General features: G+C 41.5%; 1 protein-coding gene across 1 annotated transcript in view; it reads left to right on the top strand.

The window, feature by feature from the left end:
* Window positions 1-5,058: 5,058 nt before the first annotated feature.
* SOS1 (SOS Ras/Rac guanine nucleotide exchange factor 1) overlaps window positions 5,059-21,757 on the top strand; it is a 117,020-nt gene continuing 100,321 nt past the window's right edge. Inside the window, exon 1 of the mRNA XM_063443627.1 lies at window positions 5,059-5,918. Coding sequence (XP_063299697.1) covers window positions 5,832-5,918 — 87 coding nt within the window. The 5' untranslated portion in view covers window positions 5,059-5,831. The remainder of the gene's footprint in view (window positions 5,919-21,757) is intronic.

Raw genomic sequence — 21,757 nt, 5'->3', positions numbered from 1 at the left:
GAGGCGATTATTTTCTCACCCTGGAACGCCTTTACCCACCCTAATAGGTAAGTATCTCTTAGTGCCTCCATCTCTAACTAGGTGGCTATCATTCTCTTGGCTTGTCCTCTTTTTCTGGCCTATACTTGTCAGTTAATTAATAAATGTGTAAGCTTGCGCTCAAACTGGATGTTAGTTTCATTGCATTTTAATTTGTTTTTCTCTTGCCCATACTTTCACGATGTTTCTCTTTCCTTCTAGTGTGAAGACCGCTCGTCATCTCTGTTTCAAGTCTCCTCCGTGGGTTGAGCACTGTTGTCCTCCTACTTGATCTTACATTGTTATCAACTCATCGTTCTCCTGTTCTACGTTTACATGGTTGACTCTACGGCTGTTCGGCTACATCAAGAAAGAGGAGTTGGGAAGAGCCTGATGGCAGTTTATATTACTGTGATGCATGCTGATTGGTTAAACTTTTTTACACTGATTGTTAACTATTTCTTTGCTGCTGGGAGTTACAGTAAAGAAAGATAAGCAAATATTCACCTCCTGTCTTTAATAAAATTTTGATTATTCGGTCACTAAATGTTAGAATAATCCCGAATTGTCATGAAAATATATTTCATTGACATCATTTAAAGGGCAATTCTGATTAAGTTTGAGGATTCCATGAAATCGCCGATCGAGAACGTCATACACGGAAGTGAAATAACGATCGAGAGCGCTGGAACGCACGTTGCGTTCCATTAGACGCAACCCGGAAGTAGAAGGCATTAGGACCGAACCTTACGAGCGGGCTATTTAAAAGAAGGAAGGAACAAACAAATAACACAACAGCCAACTAAGGAAGCCTTTTTTCAAGGCGAAACACGTTTTGGACTACTGTTATAGACTACACTGCCTACCCAGATATTGATCTGGTATTATTTTATTGATTTTATGTCTTGATTTTTATTTAGATAAATAAAGCAGCTTTTTAAAGAAACCTCTTCAACCTGGCATCTTTATACTTTGGAGCCAACTAAGAGAGAGAAGGAAAGCACTCAGCACTTTGGTAAAGAAGGATTTGGACATCCTTAAATGGTCCAAAGGCGCATACTATCCGAGTCATATGAGGGTATGACTCCAGGCTTGTGAGTGACATCGCTCTTACATTTTATTATTTAAATCTTGTAATACTGTATTGCACTATTTCTTGTACAATTCTATTTTTCAGAATACCTGTTGAATTTTTACCCAGCAGCTCCACCGTTTATATGTATGTATAACTATGTGTTCTTAAGTGGTGTAGGGGATACCACTTTTTAGGTGTTAGAGCTTTTTCATCCACTTGCCTCCATATTGTGCACATATTTCATTTTTAATAAATCTTTATTAGTCTGTGAATGAATCCTTCCAGTCTGACATGTGTCCATTCTAATGGTATTTCTGCATCTAGAATGTAAGCTTGTTTGACAGGGCCGGACTGGCCCACCGGGACACCGGGAAATTTCCCGGTGGGCCGGCACACTAGGTGGCCGGTGCGCGGCCGCCTAGTGCGCACCAGCCCGGGCCGCAATTACAGGGTGACCGGCAGGAGGGGATGCGCTCCCCTCCTGCCGGTCACAGAATGTAGCGTGGCCGGGCTGGCAGACCGGGCAGGGGCAGTGGGCCAGCCTCTTCTCTGGAGGGCACCCCGAGGCTGGCCCTGCTTACACCCGGCGGGCGGGCAGGCAGGCTGGCAGGTGCGCGAGGGAACACTCTCCCCTGAGTGCTTCCTCTTCAGCTCCCTCGCGCACCGCACTGATACCGGAGCCGGAAGATGACGTCATCTTGTGTGTGTCTGTTACTGAGTGTGTTTGTGTTAGTGAGTCTGTTTGATGTCTGTTAGTGAGTGTGTGTTTGTCAGTGAGAGTGTATGTTTTGTAAGTGAGTGTGTATGTATGTCTGTCGCTGAGTGTGTCTCTGTCAGTAAATGTGTGTGTCTGTTAGCTAGTGTGTATGCGTCTGTTCGTGAGAGTGTGTGTGTGTCTTCAGCACTTACCTTTCTCCAGCGCCGGACTCCCTGGGCGCTGGGGATCCCTCCGCCGCTCAGCTCCGAATGCGCATGCACGGCAAGAGCCGTGCGCGCATTCAAACCGCCTATAGGAAAGCATTACTCAATGCTTTCCTATGGACGTTCAGTGTCTTAGAATCGTGGAAGCTCCTCTAGCGGCTGTCAGTGAGACAGCCGCTAGAGGCTGGATTAACCCTCAGTGAAACATAGCAGTTTCTCTGAAACTGCTATGCTTTTAGCTGCAAGGTTAAAACTAGAGGGACCTGACACCCATACCACTTCATTGAGCTGATGTGATCTGGGTGTCTGTAGTGGTCCTTTAACCCCTTAAGGACATGTCATGATTCCCTTTTATTACAGAAGTTTGGTCCTTAAGGGGTTAAGTGTGTGTGCATCTGCATGCACTGGTGTACATACCGCGGTTGCAGGGGTCGCAACCCTGCAACCCCTGCGACCAGGTGCCCGCCGTCATGTGTTGCGGCCCCGGCCTGCGCAGAGTTAGCGTGCGGGGAGGGGGGGGGCCTAGGGATCAGTTTTCGCAACGGGGCCCCATAGGTCATGTGTACGCCACTGGGTAGGGGAGCAGGAACCTACAAGCGAGAACGCTCCTCCCGCGAGCAGGCAGGTTGGAGCGTTGCCGTGCGTTACCATGGCAACGCTCCGACCTGCCTGCTGTTCTCACGGGAGAAGAGCGAAGTCAGCCTGCAGCCAGAGGAGCTGCAGGCTGAACAGCACGCGCCACCACTGGACCACCAGGGATTGAAAAGTTCCCCCTCTCCTCTGGGCCCTGACCAAAGGTAAAGGGGGAGGGGATTAAAAAAAGTTTTTTTTATATAAATATATCAATGCTATAACCCCCCATACACACACTACACTCCTCCTCCCCACCAACAGCACCCCTCCACATACACAGAACCCCCCCACACACAGAACACCTTCACACCTTCACGCACACAGAACTCCTTCATGCACGCAGAACCCCTCCACACATAAAAAGCACCCCTTCACGCACACAGCACCCCTTTACGCAGGGCCCTCAACACCTCCTGTTTCTATGCTTCCAGCTTGTCTTGTTGCAATTACATGTTTGTTAGCAGGGCTGGCCTTAGGGGTGTGCGAGCTGTGCGGCCGCACAGGGCGCCATGGAGCAGGGGGCGCCATGTGGCCGACACAGCTCACACATGGCCGGCCGGGATTTATAAAAAATTTTTACAATTTGCGGCGGGGCAGAGCTTCCCATGTGGCGGGGGCGGAGCGAAACTGACGACGGGGGCGGAGCTAAAAGTGCCGGAAAACTGCTGCAGGGGAAGCAGGAAGGAGTACATGCTTCCCCAACAACCAGTCTACAGGAGCTGCACTGCCTCCACAATCAACAGCTGTATCTATGTGTGATTTTCAGTGTGAGTGTGACTGTCTGCCTGTGTGTGTGTGACTGACTGTCTGTGTGTGTGTGTATGACTGTCTGCCTGTGTTTGTGTCTGTGTGTGTGACTGTCTGCATGTCTGTGTGTATGACTGTCTGCCTGTGTGTGTGTGTGTGTGTGAGACTGCCTGTGTGTGTGTGTCTTTGTGTATGACTGTCTGCCTGTGTGTGTTTGTGTGTGACTGTCTGCGTGTGTGTGTGTGTGTGTGTGTGTGTGTGTGTGTGTGTGTGTGTGACTGTCTGCCTGTGTGTGTGTGTGTGTGTATGACTGTCTGCCTGTGTTTGTGTCTGTGTGTGTGACTGTCTGCATGTGTGTGTGTCTGACTGTCTGCCTGTGTGTGTGTCTGTGTGTATGACTGTCTGCCTGTGTGCGTGTGTGTGTGTGTCTGTGTGTGTGTCTGTGTGTATGACCGTCTGCCTGTGTGTGTTTGTGTGTGACTGTCTGCCTGTGTGTGTGTGACTGTCTGCCTGTGTGTGTGTGACTGTCTGCCTGTGTGTGTGTGTGTGTGTTTGTGTGGCTGCCTGCCTCTGTGTGTGTATGGCCCTTTGCCTGTGTGTGTGTGTGGCTGTCTGCCTGTGTGTGTGACTGTCTGCATGTAAGTATGTGTGTGTAAGACTGTATGTGTGGCTGTGTGTGTGTGTAAAACTGTATGTGTGGCTGTGTGTGTGTGTGGCAGTCTGCTTGTGTGTGTGTCTGTGTGTGTGTGTGTGGCTGTCTGTAATTGTGTGTGAGTGTGTTTATCTACCTGTAACTGTGTATGTGTATTACTGGTTGTACCTGTGTGTTTCTGCCTGATCCTGTGTATGTGACTATCTGCCTGCGACTATGTGCATGTGGTGGATTTGACAGTGTAAATGTATAACTGTGTGCATCTGACTGTGGGACTGTGTGCACATAAATCTGCAAAAATGTACACCTTTATTCACACACAGGCCTAAATGCATGTTTTTATCTGAACCAGCACAAATATCACATACAACCAATATACGCATATCACACACTGTTAATACACCCATTACAAATATCACACACAACCAACACATAGTATACACATCACTCACACAGTCATCACACCTATCACATACACAGACAACACAAACATTACATCATACATGGATGACAGGGAGGGTAGGGGGGTGCTGTGAAGATTGTTAGTCCACCTCTTGTACAGCGCTGCGGAATTTGTTGGCGCTTTATAAATAATAATTAAAATCTGAACACGGTGTTATCACTAATAACTGCTGAAATGGCATGGTTTAATCATATTTCACAGTAACTCGTAGTACATTTCCAAGGAAAAAAAAAAGTTAAATAACAATTCACCTCTGATTAATGACTGGGGAATTTTCCATCTATGCTTCATGATGTGCTTTTTTTTACCTAACTTTTTCCATTGCATAAGAGTTCTATGTCTAAAGTGTTTTTTTTTTTATTGTTGTTGTTGAACATTATCAATAAAGTTATACATATATGAAGAAAAAAAAAGAAGAAGCAAGCGAGCAAAAAATAAAAAATAAAAAAAAATTCCTTCGACCCTTATGGCTGGGTTACAGAGAGGGCGTGGCCAGGCGCGTTGGTCACATGACGGCGGCAGACTGGGCCGTCTCTCCTCGCAGTACTGCGCAGGCGCATCGCGAGCCTCTTCCAACGGCCGCTGAGCGCAACTATCGGGAGAGCGAGTGTGGGGGGGGGACAGATAAACTAGCAAGCCACAACAATAATAATAACAACAACAATAAAGTGACGCAGAGCGCGGAAAGTGCGCCGACTCCCCCTCCCCCGAGCGCGCAGCTCGCCTTAGTGGAAGAGGCCAGGCCGCTGGGGAGCGAGGAGGGGCAGCCGGCTGGGGTGTCTGCCGCTGCTGCCATCTGACACTGTGCGCCTCTCCATGTCACCGGGAAGACGTGACGCGCGGGCGATCTGCTGCTGGACATACCCCCCACGGTGCGGCCTCTCTCCTCATTCGGGAGCCGTAAAGCGTGTCAGGTACTGGGATTGGGGTAACTAGCACCCCCCAATATAAACGCCCTGCCCGGGCCCAGTCTCTCCAGGCCAGCCTGCCGCCCCCTGCCTGTCCTGGCTGTATGTATACACACAGCTGTCATATATGTACAGACAGCTGTCACGTCCTAGCGGTGTCCATGAGCCGCCCCCCTCCTCCTCCAATTCCCCAGGGGGTGCTCCGTGTACCTGCTCCCTTCACACGTTACCCCAAACACATGGACCGATTGCTGCCTTGATACCGGCTCCAGCTGCCTCCAAAGGAAAGTGGGTCTGATCAGGGGAAGGGGGGCTTTTTACACCTTGACTTCAGGACCAAGCCTCGACCTTCCTTGTGGCCCCCAAAAGCAGGGATACATTATCCAAGCCCCCCAAACTTCCCAAGGCTAAGTCATGCAGGCACCCCAGTTTCAGTACGATTTCTTCTGCGAGGAAAATGCTCCTAAATGGAGGGGACTGCTGGTAGCTTCCCTTCAGAAGGTGAGAACTTTCAGATGTGTTTGTTTGTTTGTTGTTTCCTTCACAATGAGTGAATCTATTTTTTATTTTCCTTACTATTGCCAGACATACATGATATGTGTTTTTGTTTTTTGTTATTGTTTGGAGAGCTGCAAGAACTGTATATGTGGGCTTGTGATGTCCCTGTTTCTTGTAGGCCAAGGGATTACTCATGAGTTTCTAGTAACATTGAAAGATGTGATGATGAGTGCATGAAAGCACAATAAGAAAGAAGCCTTAGCTGATATTATAGCCAGACTGGGCTGATTCCCTTTTTTTTTTTTTTTTTTTTTTTTTTAATTTATTTTATTTTTTTACCTCTTATACACTGCACAAAGGGATCAAGCTGACGGCATAGTTAGAAGATCATAGCAGACTTGTGTATTGCTGTTGAGTGTAGGTGAGTGTGCAGATTGTCTTGGAAGTTAGGCAACATGTTTTGTTGGCATCAGCAGGGAGGGAATCTTTGAGCTATGACAGCAGTAAAGAAAATATGTTCTGAGTTTCTCTATATGCATGTGCAGCCATTCTATGAAGTTTTGAGGCTCTACTTTTTGAAGCTGTCACTAGCTGGTGGAACTGTTGCTGTTTCTTCCTTGAGAAACGTTGTTGTTGTGTTTTTTTTTTTTTAATTTTGTTACTGTATGCACATATGAGACATTGTATATCCAGTGGGATTGTGTCCATTTGTGTTTGTTCTTTTAAAGTGCGAGTTTATTAATCTCACTGTTGTATGTTGCTTATTTAGTCAAATTTTAGTGTTACACTTAACACAAAGTTTAAACTGTACTGTATAACAGGCAAAACAGCACAACATATGCAACTATCTCATTGGTGTTTAAAAGTTTTATTTTTTTTGTTTATTGCCTATTTAATGATCATTCAAAATTATGAATATTGAGATATGAATATTAGTCAAAAATGCAAACCGTTTTTGTCTCTCATGTTCCTTAAACACAGCCCTAACTTGATGCAAATGTTTAAATGGATTTACTTTCATATTGAAAGTAAATCTGTAGATTTGGAGTTTAGTATTTGTCACTGCATTAGCAGGCAGTTTAGCATGAATTTTAAACCTTGAAGTCAAGCTTTTCCCATTCCTTTGCATAATGTGATTTCAGTATGACAAATTTAATCATAATTCCAGATCTTCATGTATATGATTTTATCAAAATGACTCAGGCAGCCAGTATAGGAACATATGTGGTTTTATCTTTACTACTTGTGCTCAGTTTATATGGTTCCAGTGATTTTAAAAGTACACTCTAAGCACCATAACAAACAAAGAATACTACAGTGGCTATAGTACCAGTAGTTCTCTGCCGATCTTCTCATCCCCCCCCCCCCCCCAATGTAACTAGTCAAAACAATTGTTGATGATTTGATTTATGTACCTGAGCTCCACTGGAACTGGATTTCTGCCTCATCTCATAATGAACTGAGAGCCTTACAAGCTTCCTTTAACTTTCCCGAGCTAAACACTGCAGGTCTCTTTTTAGGCAGAAAGCTTTGTTCTAGAGAGGAGGCAGGGAGTAGTCCCCAGAAGATCCGCAGGTAAGAAATCAAGTTAAGCACGCTGTAGTGGTTATGGTGCTTGGAGTGTTTCTTTAAAGGGATCCTATAGTGCCAGGAAAACAAAGCAGTTTTCCTGGCACTGTAGGGTTAATCGGGCCCCCCTTCAGCCTCTTCCTTGAATCCAGCGCCGATGTCCTTCAGCGCTCGTCCAGGCTCTGCCCATGCTCCTCCCGCGCCAATGTCAGCGAGTGGGGGAGACCTAATGCGCATGCGTGGTAATAGCTGCACGCGCATTAGACATCCCCATAGGAAAGCATTATTCAATGCTTTCCTATTGGAAAAATCTGACGCTGGTGGTCCGTGAGGACGTCCAGCGTCTGATAACGCACCAAAAGTCCATTTGAATTCCGAAAGCCCTCTAGTAGCTGTCTGGTAGACAGCCACAGAGCGCAGATTTAGTGCTACATTGCAGCACTAAGTGCAAAAGGGTCACAGCACCCAGACTACTTCAATTAGCTGAAGTGGTCTGGGTGCCTACAGTGTCCCTTTAATTTGACAAGTGCCCTATTAAAATGTCAGTTTTCTAGTATGGAAAGTGTTCAGGTAATTGTCGCAAAATGCCTGTAATAGACTTACTGGAGCTGTGATACACTAAAGGTTAATGAAGTCACGCTATGTCTGCAATCTGAGCAGCCTTTGATTAATTAACAGACTTCTGTCATAAAAATTAAAGGTATAGTAAATGTTTTGCTTACTTCCTGTGAGCTATAGGGAAATCTGTGAAACTGTTGATTTCGAAGTGTAGTTTTTAATCGCTGAGAAGGGCCCAAATTTCTGTCCCTATGTATGTTTAGTGTGCTTGCTACTTTTGTTTGACATTGTGCATATTCATCAGGCAGCTGCCCGCAATGGGCAGTTTATTGTAGCAGCATTGGTACACAATACAGTGTAGAACAGTTTGATGCCAGGAAGAGTATAATTAAGGTGTTTTCCAAACCTTATTTGAATGTTTATATTATCCCTGACTCGCTGAACTACTGCTAGTACTACTTGAAACCGGAGTCAACAAGCTAATACCATGTACAATACATAATATAGGTCCCCGACAAAATAAGGCTAAAAGTACACCCCAGGCACTATAACTACAGCTGTACAAGTTATGGTGCCAGGCAAGCCTTGGCGCCTTCCGATAGGTTGTCAAACCCTTTTCAAATGGTTTAACGACTTATCTGGGATAAGCCGGGCACCTACTGTCATCTGTTGCTCTTCACTAAGCTGCAGGGCTCAGCTCAGTGGAGTTGCTGGAGCTCTTCGGTCCAGCTTTTGGAGGTGGCTGACTGCGCCCGTTGATTCCCAAACCAGTTGCTAAACTGTTCATAAGCAATTTAACTACTTACCTCGGAAGGGCGCTAGGTCATTCCAGGCACCATAACCACTACAGTAGGCTTCATTGGAAGCTGCCATATAGATTGCTTGAAATAAGTAAGACGTTTGAGCCTCACAGACTTTCTTTGTGTCTCTTGGTTCTCTTAATAGAGATTTTTTATGCTTCTATGTTTCCTGTAGTCCTCTGCTCTACCAGCTAACCTGATGAAGATTGTGTTTTTACGTTTCTAAATTAGTTCTTTTGAAATCCAATAATTTTAATTTGATAAGATGCTCTCCTCCCCACAAACAACACTTGCATCTTTGCTCTTTTCAATTATTTTCAGCTTTTCAAAAGAAAGTACTAAAATAACAAAAGGAAAAATAGAAGTGTATCCTAAACATCTATCTCTCTCACATTTGATCGAAATCTGTACACCCGCTATCCACTTGTACATGTCAGATGCAGGTGTTGGGGCTCAAAAGCTCTGCTTGCACATTAGCCATTGGTGATTCAAAATTGAGTCCAAATTGCAAAGACATTTACCTTTTGCAATCCAGCTCTGTGAATTGGGTGGTCATTGATTGGCTGATTACTTTCAGCCAGTCAGTGGTGCCACTCCGTGCTTCCTGAAAGGGAAAGTTCTGAACCAAATGCCACCTGGGGAAAAGTGGACATCACCGCTGGAAGCAACTTTGGGGTTAAAACGTTCAAGAAAAGTTTAACCCCTGGAGGTAAGAGTGCCTCCAGGGCCTACTGGCACCATAACCACTTAATTTAGATTAAGTTGTTTTGGTGCCTGGAGTGTCCCTTCAATCCTTGAGAATTGACCATGACCACCAACTACTAATTATGTTATTTCAATGCTGCAGCTTTCCCCCCGATATGATTATATATTTCTTATCTAATCAACATTTTAAAGCTCTACAAAGTGTAGAAATCTGCCAGTCAGCCCCACGTCACTGTGATTAACTTTTAAAACATGTTCAACATGCTTAATTTGATCTATACGCTGTTCTAAGCAAAATACCTGGAAAAGTCACTATTTTCGTTTCTGTCTTAGACTTTTCAGCATAGTTGTAAATGTTGTGAAGTCTGTCAGATGTGTATGGCATCCTACAACCTCTAAAGTACACCCAGTGCCAAAGATTGTCAGATGCTGCTTGTCATTTTGGGGGCATGTGGCTGAGTGTGCTGCTGCCAGATTCATTCCCAATAATTATGTTAAATGAGCATAACATTTTGCACTCTGCAAATGGTTATTTTATCTATAAAATCTTAGCGTGTTTCATACAATCTTCCATTCTAACAACTAGCTATGAAACTCATTTTTCATATTTCTGAGTTACATAAATTCCTATCAGAAACACTTTTTTAAAAAATGTATCTGTTTTTTTTTTTTTTTTTAATTCTTTATTTTTGATGCGCAAAGAATATACTGTAGAAGCTTGCATCGCCACAACAGCGGAACAGACAATAACATTTTCAAACATTTAAAGACAGTGACATGGCGTTGGAAGTGCGAGCACAAAATTATTATTTTTTTTTTCATGAGTACTTCATGCTAGTCATTGTTGTCTAGACTAAGTAGCGGATAGCGTGTGCCATTCCGAGGTAAATACTAGACAGGAATATAGGAGATAATCATTATATATCAATTAACAGTTGTTATAGAATGCTAAGCTAAATAGTGGGTAAAGCAAGACATAATAAAAGTTACGTTCTGGTTAAACCAATTTGCATTAGAGTTAGACATATCGGTAGGTTCATTATGTGTTTTGTATAAGAGTGTTGCCCCCCTCTGATCCCCAGGTGTTTGGGTGTAGGTGGTTGCTTGCTGAGGCCTATTGTGTGTGTACGTGGGGTATGCCTATGTACAGTGATAAGTCTGCGGTGTTGTGTGTGGTGAACCTTTAAAAATTGTGTGTGTGCTTCTCTGTTGGAGACTGCGGTCCTAGCTTCTGGGAGGCTGCCCCAGTATTGAGTCTCTCAACCTATACCCTGTTGGTTTGCGGTGGTTTCCCAGTGCGTTGGGCTGTGCTTCGTTCTCCGTGGTCCGGAGGCGTTGGGGTGAGGAGTTCCAAAGAGGGAAGTCGGCCCGCTTGGTGGGCAATGTGCAGTCCCGTTTGAGTGTCTCTGTGGTTGGTGCGTTTGTGGGCTGTTGTAGCGCCGGTATGGGTGGGCTACTGCTGCCATCGGTTTAGTTCCCCTGGAGCTCTGCGTTTGCAATCTTGCTCGTTGGGCCGCGCCAGTCCGGGGTCCGTGCTGGATCTCTGCGCGTGGGTGAGATGATTTTTGGCGCTTTACTGTAGTTGTCCCTCTTGCTTTGGTTGCTTGTTTTTTTGGGCTGCTCCCGCTCTGTGTGGCTTCAGGCCCCAGCTTTCGAGGTGGCTCGTCCCCTGTGTCTACTCGGCCTGAAGGAGTAGTGCGGTGGATATGCTGTGACACGCTCTGGGGCTTTCCGTGGCATGCCCCGTGCGATATTTTCGAGTGGGGGCTCCTGCTCTGTGGGCCACTGGAGCGCCTCCAGCTTCTCCCAAAAGGAGCTGAATATGCCGTTGAGTCGTAGCTCTGTGGCCTTCCAGGCTGTGCACAGGGTTGCGTTGTGTGAGCCTACCGCCATTTTGGAAGTTGCACTGTTGCCCTCCGAACTCGGTAAGCTTGTCGCTTGGGCGTCTCCTAATGTGGGGATCGTGTGGGGGTGGCCCGGGATAACCCCCGCCGGTCCAGAGGGGGGGGAACGAGGGCTCCAGGGCAGGATTCCAGCCGAATCCGGCGGCAGGAGAGCGGCCGTCTCTCCCGCGCCAGCCATGCTGGTAGGCCTCTCCAGGGTGGTCGGTGTGCGCCGATGCAGGTGTCGCTTAAAGGGTATCATTGTGTGCCGCTCGGTTACTCCTTTCCCCAGGAGGCCTTTCGTCGCTGTTTTAATAACTTTTCTGGGTTTTATTCTCGCTTTTTTGCCCCAGTATGCAGGAGCCGTCGCGATGAGCGTCCTCTTGGCTTGGCTGTCAGGCCCCGCCCCCAAAAATGTATCTGTTTTTAAACATCAGCTATAGATTTTGCACACACAAAAAAATTAAAACCACTTGTATGTCTGCTCCATTCATTTTTTTCTAGTTTCAGACAGAAAGTAGGAAGATAAATAAAGGAAAATATAAAAGCATGTCCTTTACATAAAGGTATGTCATAACAAGATTGAAAGCTGTACAACAGTCATCCACATGCATATATGGCAGACTCCGATGTGGTACTTTTGTTTATGAAATCTTGATTGAAGCTACTTGCCTATATTGTATAAGCCACTTCTGTAGATGGATGTACTTTTGTATGTTTTCTAGAGTATTCTACTCTATCAGCTGGGGTATTGAAGGTTTGGGTCTGTGCAACAGCGCTTTCATGGTATACCCACAACGCTTACTCAGACAGGTGCATTCAATAAATATTTATAAAGGAACTCTATAGAGTCAGGAATACAAACGTGTATTGCTGACCCTATGGTGTTAAAAACACTATTTGGGATTCCTGTTTGTCCTTGCCCCCCTTAAAAATCAATGCATCTCTGTGAGGAATGTTCAGCATCTCCATGCAGAATGTGAAGACGCTGAATGTCAGTGCTTTGTGTTGTGCAGCACTGACCCAGGAAGCACAACTAGCAACCATCTGAGAATTGGCCAGGGGAGGTGTTCCTAGGCAGTAATGTAAACGGTGCCCTTTCTCTGAAATGGCAGTGTTTACAGCAAAAAAGTCTGCAGGGACATATTATACTCGCCAGAATGACTACATTAAGCTATAGATGTTCTGATGAATATAGTGTCCCTTTGACTTTTCTCTATTTAGAAAAGCTGTAACTGTGTATGTTTCGTGTTTTTTTTTTTCTCTCTTCATATACTGCATATTATCTTAAAAATATATTAACAAATGGTAAACTCCGGCTCTTAAAGACTTTTTTTTCGTGCTTTGTAAGTAATAAAAAAGAATCAATAAGTCTTTAATTTAGCATAAAATAGGTCTATTTAGATATGCAGCAACAAAGAGTAGGCCTGCCTTGTAAAATGCATTGCAGAACATAAAATGAATTATTGTTGCCTGAATTCTCATCTAATTGCATAGTCTTAATCTCGGGTACATGTACGCTATGTCATGCCTCTGCAGCGCTCAGGAGATTATTTGAGGCTCCTGCCATGTTTGATGTGCTTCTGCAGCGCTAAATCAGCTGATCACTATCAAACAATGAATGATAACTGCAAAGAATTTTGCACAGAATTGACAGAAGCCAGCCCAGGATTCTTGTTTCAGGCTGGCTATTTACAGCCCAATTACACTGCCACAGGTATAAGCCAAAGGGGTTGAAGTCGGTATTTGCAGCATTGTAAAGTTTTTCCAACAGTACTGAATCATTTGGAAAGCTAATGAAACCAAGGCCAACATATACAACAGTATTTCACATTCTACAAACATCACCTAGGCAGAATAGTGACACACTGCACTACATTTAAGTCAATTCTTAATAGATGGAAAATAGTGTATATGAATATATATGCTGAAATCCACCAAATTTGTCCGTGTTACAGAAATTGAAAGTTTTAAAGATAAAAATAAAACAGCAGGTTTCAACAGTTGTTACAAAGTTAACGATATACTGTATTTGAGATAAATGTAAATTGTAACCTTGTTTCTTATTCTAGAATCTGACTGTCTGATTTTGAAAGCAAGTTGAATTATTGAGAAAGTTATACGTACTGCATATACAAATTGTAATGTAACTCCTTTATGTCCACTGATTTTGCATAAAGTGTCACCACCTTGCTCTATTTTAGAAGTGTTTTGAACTCTGTTGGGTTGTGTGTACTATGTAGCCTTTATAATGTTGATTCAGCTTAGTTTATCATCTTTAGTTTTGCTGTTTTTTTTTTTTTTAGATGCTCATGATATTATGTAGTGCAATTGCGACAGTTGTTGGGGATTTATATACAAAAGGTGTTCTGTTCTGAAAAGTGGTGCAAAGATGTAAATGGAGAGAAGCAACCAGTGGAATGTGCCTGCTGGTTCTCTTGTTTTTTTATGATGATTACAACATTTTTAGTACTTTAAAGTTTTGAACCACTTAACGGAATCTAACATTTGTTGTAGATAACCCTCTTAATGTTTGTATGTATAGTACTTTTATATTTTTTAGCTTCTAAATTCCAAGCAAATTTGTCAAGTCCTGGCTCTAAGTAACCCTCTTGGCACATTTAACAATTTTTGTACATGCATTTAGCAATCCTTTTTGTGAATGGTGAGCAACCGACTGACTTAGCATGTCACCTGAAGCTCTCTGCCAATCATTGGCACCCCTGTCCGATGTTTCCTTTTTCAAGAATTGGCGAGAAGTGGAAAGAGAGGTGCAGAGCGAAACTGTGTTGGATTCAAGACTTTGGGGTTAATATATATATATATATATATATATATATATATATATATATATATATATATATATATACATACTACTCTTCACATGCTCTTGTTTCAGTATGGAAACTTAAGAGGGATGTAGGGGAACAAAACTGGTGTGGACTGGCTGACAATGAAATTAGATAAGGTAAAGATGACTTTGCGCGCTATGCAAATGCTCTTGCTGCTTCAGTCTAACACTGTGGCATGTTCCCTTTCTTCTGCATTCACTACATACATTTTTTTTTCTCTGTCCCAGACTGTATAACAGGACCTTCTGCCTGCTAGTAAGAAGGGTAGGAGAGGAGTGGACCTGCGAGTAGTAGGGGACAGTCCTTAGCGTAGAGTTAGCGTATTTATGCCAAGATCAGGGTGCTAACTGCACAGTATGCCCTTGGTTGGTTAACTTGCATGATGTTAGGCAGTGTGACGTAGATTCACGCCTGGTTGGCCATCTAATTCTTCATGCATTTGGGCATGTTTGTCCCTTTGGGCGATTCTGAGTACGTGATTCACATCAGTAGCCCACCCTTTTACCACATCAGTAGCCCACCCTTTTACCCCGCCCACTGAAATTCTGCTTCACCGGACACTGCTGTTTGGTAGGAGGTATTGATTTTCTTAAAAGATAGCATAGGTTATGTATTTTCTGATAGAAATATCCTGTGAGTTTCCCTCCAGCACCACCTCCACAAGATACATGACGCTTGGGAGGTATAACTGTTTTAGTGTTTTCGTTCGTTAAGATTCTGTAATTAGGTCCTTCGTAATTGTCAGCATCAAGCCCAATGGGCTCTTAATCCGACCCTGACAGTTTGTGAATTGTTTAACCCCTTAAGGTAAGTTGGCGCAAGGGACTTCCTGTGACCATAACAACTTTATTTTAATGAGTGTTAAGAATTTTTGCACACTGGGAATTTAACATTGCTGTGTTATTGATGTGTGTGCATATTTTAATTGGTTAAAGGGAAACTCTTCTGTCATTGTTTTAAAATGCAACGTGTGCCAAGTATGAAACTTTTGCTAGAGTATAGATATTCAAGCTTTACCTTGCTCTAGATTGCAAGCGTCATGTCATTGATTGTGCCTAAAGTATGTTGTAGGTTCTGTGCAAAGTGCTATAAAAGTGTTATTGTGTTAGAGAATTACGTTTTTATTTCTGTGTATCCACATGTATATTTGTGTTGCACTCACTGTGTGGATTTTTTTTTTTTTTTTTGTTCTTTCTCAATGTCATGTGTGTCTAGCTTTTGTACGCATATTTTTATTGGAAAGAAAATAATCTTGTTAAAGCGTGATCAGTTTGTGTGCAATGATTGTGTTTTGCTTTTATGTAAATGTATGGGCAAACATGGAGGATTGTTCTTGCCAATGTTTTGTTGTTGTGCTGGTTGTGCTGCTAGTTTTGAAGCTTTAACAGTAAGCATAGGTGTGAAAAAGAATTTTGAGAATGTGTTGCAGGAAAGTTCCTGCATCTGAATCATCATATAAATGTTTAAACAAGCACAATTTTTGTTCCATTAGATGTAGTTACCCAGTAGTTTCCTTACGTATCCATATACATTTCATATTTTTCTTCAGAATATAACTAATATGACTAGTTGTGCTTTTTAATTCATTTTCAAGTTGCTTGCCAAGGTATTGGCATACATGGGAGAGAGTGCAATTTGCTAAAAGTGTTAAAAACCAAGACTTCTATGGAACCTTTGGGTGCTTATTACATAGATTATGAAAATCTGCTTTTTAGATGGATTTATGTAGTGTCAGGGATGGGATCTGCAAGCAGCCTCTTTCAGACACAACAAAGTGTCTTCAATAGTACCATGTGAAAATTATTAAAAACCACATCTCACACTCAGCACATTGCATACTTTTTCGGGCTTGTATGATGGATTTTGTATTTTTTAAGAGAAATTAGGATCATAACTACCACTTACTACCACGGGTGCCCTTCCTCTGGTGTTCATTAGAATTTTTTGAGTAATTTGACCAATTAAAAAAAAAAAAAAAAAAAAAAAAAAAAAGATTCCCAGTACAACTTATTGTTTGCTCATGCTGCCTGGATTTGTATACTGCTAAAAAAAATGTTAAACTATTAGCTATATATATATGTATATGTATATGTATATGTATATGTATATGTATATGTATATGTATATATATATATATATATATGTATATATATGTTTTTGTGTTTGATCCTGAGGAAAGTCCTAGATGTTGGACTGAAACGTCGATCTCAATTTTAAAATGCTTCAATAAATATATATATAATGTCCTGCTCAAACAAGCTTACAATCTATAGTATATATATTTTATATTATATTTATTGTCCCTGAGTGGTTTACTGGCTTTGCATCTCTGCAAGTTGTGTGTTCAAAGCTTGGATATTCAGCAATCAGACACAACGAAATCCATGTTTAAAATGTAATGAGGCAAAAATGTGATTCTTTGTTAAACTTATTTGCATATGCCCACCCAGAATCCTTTGCGGTAGTAACATCACTGCAGATTTGTGATTTCTGTGGGAAAAGCAAGTCTTATGGCTTGACTGGTGTGCAGATTTTTGTTTAACATTTTTATATATTCTACACACACAGGACCTGCAATTTTACAACCCATGCTACTAGCCAGACCTTAAACATCAGGAACACAACGATATATTCCTGACCCTGTAGTGTTAAAACCACCATTTAGGTGGCTTGACTACCCCTAGTTCTTATAAAGGGTTACAACTTACCTTATTTCCAGCTCTCCATGGATCTGCAGGCGCTGACGTCGCCCCCGCTCTACCTCTTTGGCAGAGAGTAGAGATGCTGAACATCAGATCTGTGCTCTGCACTAGGAGTGGCCACTGTAAACACTACCTTTCCTATGAAAAGATTGTTTTTGCATTTAAAAGCCTGCAGGGACTGACTATACTCACCTGAACAAATAGAATAAGCTTTAGTTGTTCTGGTGACTATAATGTCCCTTTAATTTACATTTCTACTCGCCAGGGCTAAATTGAGTCCCGCATGTGCGGCCTTTCATTGACACACTTACAAGACACTGTAGTACAGGGTGCATGCTGGTGCATCTGTATGGAGGAGTTAAAGGCAAGAACACTATAGCCCAGTTTGCTTGCCATTTCTGCTAACTCAGTGGGGCTAAAGGAAGCAGATGAAAACTTCCCTGACTTAAGTGTTACAGCAGTAATTTTAGTAGAATGTGGATTACATGCAATTTCAAAGAATAACTTCTCACACGTGTGCTGGTAATTTGTTGCACACCTGTTTTCGTGTTCCTTCTGTGTGCATTTTTTTTTTTTTTAAATTGCATAGCATTTTACGTCCAGTCACTGCGAAAGTGTTTTTTTTTTTTTTTTGCACTAGCTGTATTGCTAAGTCACATGTTGAACCTTTCACTTTCTAGTCTTTGTTGAATTCCTCTTCAACATACCTGCATCTGTCTGTACACTAGTCATTTGCTGTAACTAAATGGCTACATAATTGCAAACATATGGTAACCGTTCTCTGCTTGGTATTTAATCATATTCCAGAATTATATGCAGATTATTTTGCCGATGTCATTGCCTTGTCTTTACCCCTGCCAGTCTGAATTAAACGCATCACAGTATTTATGGAAAACTCATGTAGACCGTTTTGGTTTCTCTTTTAAGTTCAAGCATTATTAAGATACCAGAAAACAACGGGTCGAAGGATCAAGCAACTTCCACTGCCACAGCTTGCTCTTGAAAACAGGCATGTTTCAAGCAATGGAAACTAGATGCCTATGGCAGCTCATTGGATGTCTGAGAACATTTACATAGGATTTTGTGGTATCTTATGTAGATTCCAGTTTTGTACTTTTGCACATGTGCGAAAGAACACCAGGTTTATCTGCCGAGAGCTGATGATAACCCACTGTTAAATATAATGGTAAAGTGTTTTTACCATTTCTTTTCTCTCCCCTGGCACTGTGATGGAAGCAAAAAAGGCACCTTGTGGAGTCTGTGCAAAGAACCTTCAGGTGACATTGCTGCTTCATAAGGGCACTCCAAACACCATGGTATCTTATGCTCCTAGCATAGATTCTGGTTGAGGGAGATCTCCGGTCCTTATGTCTCTACAGCGATTTGCTTTTAATTGCTGCAAATTATGCCGACTCAAAAGTGTCAGATCCCATACATATTCTGTTGACTGGCACTTTCACAGCTTACTGTGAAGGAGTATTGGCTGCGATCGCATCTGATAGCTTACTCACAAAAATGTTATTCAAAATGTCAGTAAAGTAAGCTTATACCAGCTTCTATCAGCATAGGTGGTAATTTTTTCATGCCATATGAGAAATATATTTGTAGTTAAGCGCTTAACAACATATCCCTGCTGTGATTTATAAGATATCCTCAGCTCAATTTAAAGGAGCACTATAGGGCCAGGAACACAAACATGTATTCCTGACCCTATAGGGTTAAAACTACCATCTAGCCCCCCTATCCCCCCTCATGCCTTCCTAAATATAGTAAAATCTTACTGGTATTCAAGTCTGCAGCTGCATGCTTTGTCCCTGTTTCCTTTAAACCTGCCTGCTGACATCAGAAGAAGTGGTAGCCTGATCCAATAACAATGCGTCCCCATAGGATTGGCTGAGACTGACAAAGAGGCAGATCAGGGACAGAGCCAGCACAATTCAAACACAGCTCTGGCCAATCAGCATCTCCTCATAGAGCTGAATTAAATCAATGAATATCTATGAGGAAAGTTCAGTGTCTGCATGCAGAGGGAGGAGACACTGAATGTTTGGATGCATTTTAGGCAGCCATGACCCAGGAAGGATCTCTAACAGACATCTAATGAGTGGCCAGTGAAGTTATCACTAGGCTGTAATATAAACACTGCATTTTCTCAGTGTTTACAGCAAAAAGCCTGAAGGTAATGATTCTACTCACCAGAACAAATTAAAGAAGCTGTAGTTGTTCTAGTGACTATAGTGTCCCATTAAATATACACTGGTTGATTTACTTTGTAGTGCTGCAAATCCTTGCTTTTGTGGAAAAATCAGGAACTTCAAAATTAAAGTATCACTCCATCCCATAACAACTTAATCTCAATTAAAAAATATATCCTTGTATATTCTGGTTTTGTTGGTATTTATCTAATTGCTGGTTAAACATCTGTATAGACTTTATAAAACCACTCTGATAAAACCACCTCTAAAAGCAGATAATTCTGCATCCTTATTGTTCTTACTGTAAAATAACACTTTCCTTTGACTAAATCACTTTTCTTCCAGTCTAAATGCATGCCATTGTGCCCTATGTATAGTCCTGTTTATGAATAGATTTCCAGATAATGGTTTATTTTGGCCCCAAATATATTTGTATAAGGCTATCCTATCCCCTCTTAGGCGCTGTTTTTCCAAACTAAAGAAATGTAACTTTTTTCAACTTTGTGTTTTTTTTTTTTTATTGTTATAACTAAAATGTTCCATTCCTTTAATCAATTTTGTAGCCCACCTCTGCACCTTTTCAAATGTCATAATATCCTTCTTTAGAATAGGTGCCCAAAATTCCACAGCATATTCAGGGTGTGGTCTTACCAGTGATTAACCCCTTAAAACCGGAAGGCGTACTATTACGCCCTATTCTAAGTGGCTCTAAACGCTGCATGGCGTAATAGTACAACCTCTGTTTTTTTTTTTTTTTTTTACTTACCCGGTTGCCGGCGATCGCGGTTGGGGGGACTCCCAGGGATCCGTCCTCCTGCAGCCCTCCCGGCCATGTGAGAGTGAGGTCCTTGCGAGGACCTCACAATCACATGGCCGGGTTAGCTGCCTGCTGCATTGCCAGCAGGGGAACTGCCTGTAATGACAGTTAGTCCCCCTGCTGGCTGGAAATAAAATAAAGTTAAATCAGTGTAAAAAAATTTTTTGATAGAATATATATATATTCCCAATATATATAACCCCAAAAATAAATACATATATATATATATATATATATATGTATTTATTTTTGGGGTTATATATATTGGGAATATATATATATTCTATCAAATTACACGTAGACTGATACTGATTAAATATAGAATTATTGTTATATATATATAATATAAAAAAATTTAAATACGTTAAATAAAATAAAAAAAGAATTAAAAATAAATAATTAAAAAAATATATAGGTGTGTTATTTCGTTCTAAATGTATTGTGATATTAAAATATATATATATATATTTATATTAAAATACACGTAGAACAAAATAATATATCTATATACATAAATATATACGTATATATCACTATATATATATATATATATATATATATATAGAGAGAGAGAGATACAAATATTTAAAAAATTATATCTATATATACACATACGTGTGTGTGTGTGTGTGTGTGTGTGTATATATATCTATATATATTAATTCTACATATATATTTATGTAATATTTTTACATAATTGGGTATTTTAATTAATTACAATTAGCGGGACCTGTCTGACAACCCATGCCGAAAGTATAGGGAATTTAATTTGCTAGCACTATATTTAACCCTATAACTTTCCAAGACACCATAAAAGCTGTACATGGGGGCTACTGTTTTACTCGGGAGACTTCGCTGAACACAAATATTAGTGTTTCAAAACAGTAAAATGTATTACAACGATGATATCGCCAGTAAAAGTGAAGTTTTTTGCATTTTTCACGCACAAACAGCACTTACACGGACGATATTATTGCTGTGATACTTTTTACTGTTTTGAAACACAAATATTTGTGTTCAGCGAAGTCTCCTGAGTACAACAGTACCCCTCATGTACAGGTTTTATGATGTTTTCAAAAGTTACAGCGTCAAATATAAGGCTTGTGTTTCATTTTTTTTTCACATTAAAATTCGCCAGATTGGTTACGTTGCCTTTGAGACCCTATGGTAGCCCAAGAATGAAAATTACCCCTATGATGGCATACCATTTGCAATAGTAGACAACCCAAGGTATTGCAAATGGGGTATGTCCAGTCTTTTTTAGTTGCCACAAGCACTGGCCAAAATTGGCATTTTTTGCATTTTTCACAAACAAACAAATACTAACGCTAACTTTAGCTAGTGTTTGTGACCAAATGGCTACTAAAAAAGACTGGACATACCCCATTTGCAATACCTTGGGTTGTCTACTATTGCAAATGGTATGCCATTATGGGTGTAAATTTAATTCCTGGGCTACCATACAGTCTCAAAGGCAACGTAACCAATCTGGCGAATTTCAAATGTAACGTGCTATATTTGACCCTGTAACTTCCCAAAACACCATAAAACCTGTACATAGGGGTACTGTTTTACACGTGAGACTTTGCTGAATACAAATGTGTATTTTATTGCAGTAAAAGCAAACCGTATTATGACATTGACAGTTAAAATGTCATGTAGAACTAAAAAAATAACATTTCTTATTTTCTCCCGTTATTTTCATATTAAATTGTTTCATAGCTAAATATTTGATATTAAATGAAAGCCCTGTTTCCCCTG

This window comes from Pelobates fuscus, chromosome 2 (genome assembly GCF_036172605.1).
Source record: "Pelobates fuscus isolate aPelFus1 chromosome 2, aPelFus1.pri, whole genome shotgun sequence".
Classification (NCBI taxonomy): domain Eukaryota; kingdom Metazoa; phylum Chordata; class Amphibia; order Anura; family Pelobatidae; genus Pelobates; species Pelobates fuscus.
The sequence above is the reverse complement of the archived record's forward strand: the minus strand, read 5'-3'. Positions and strand labels throughout refer to the sequence as shown.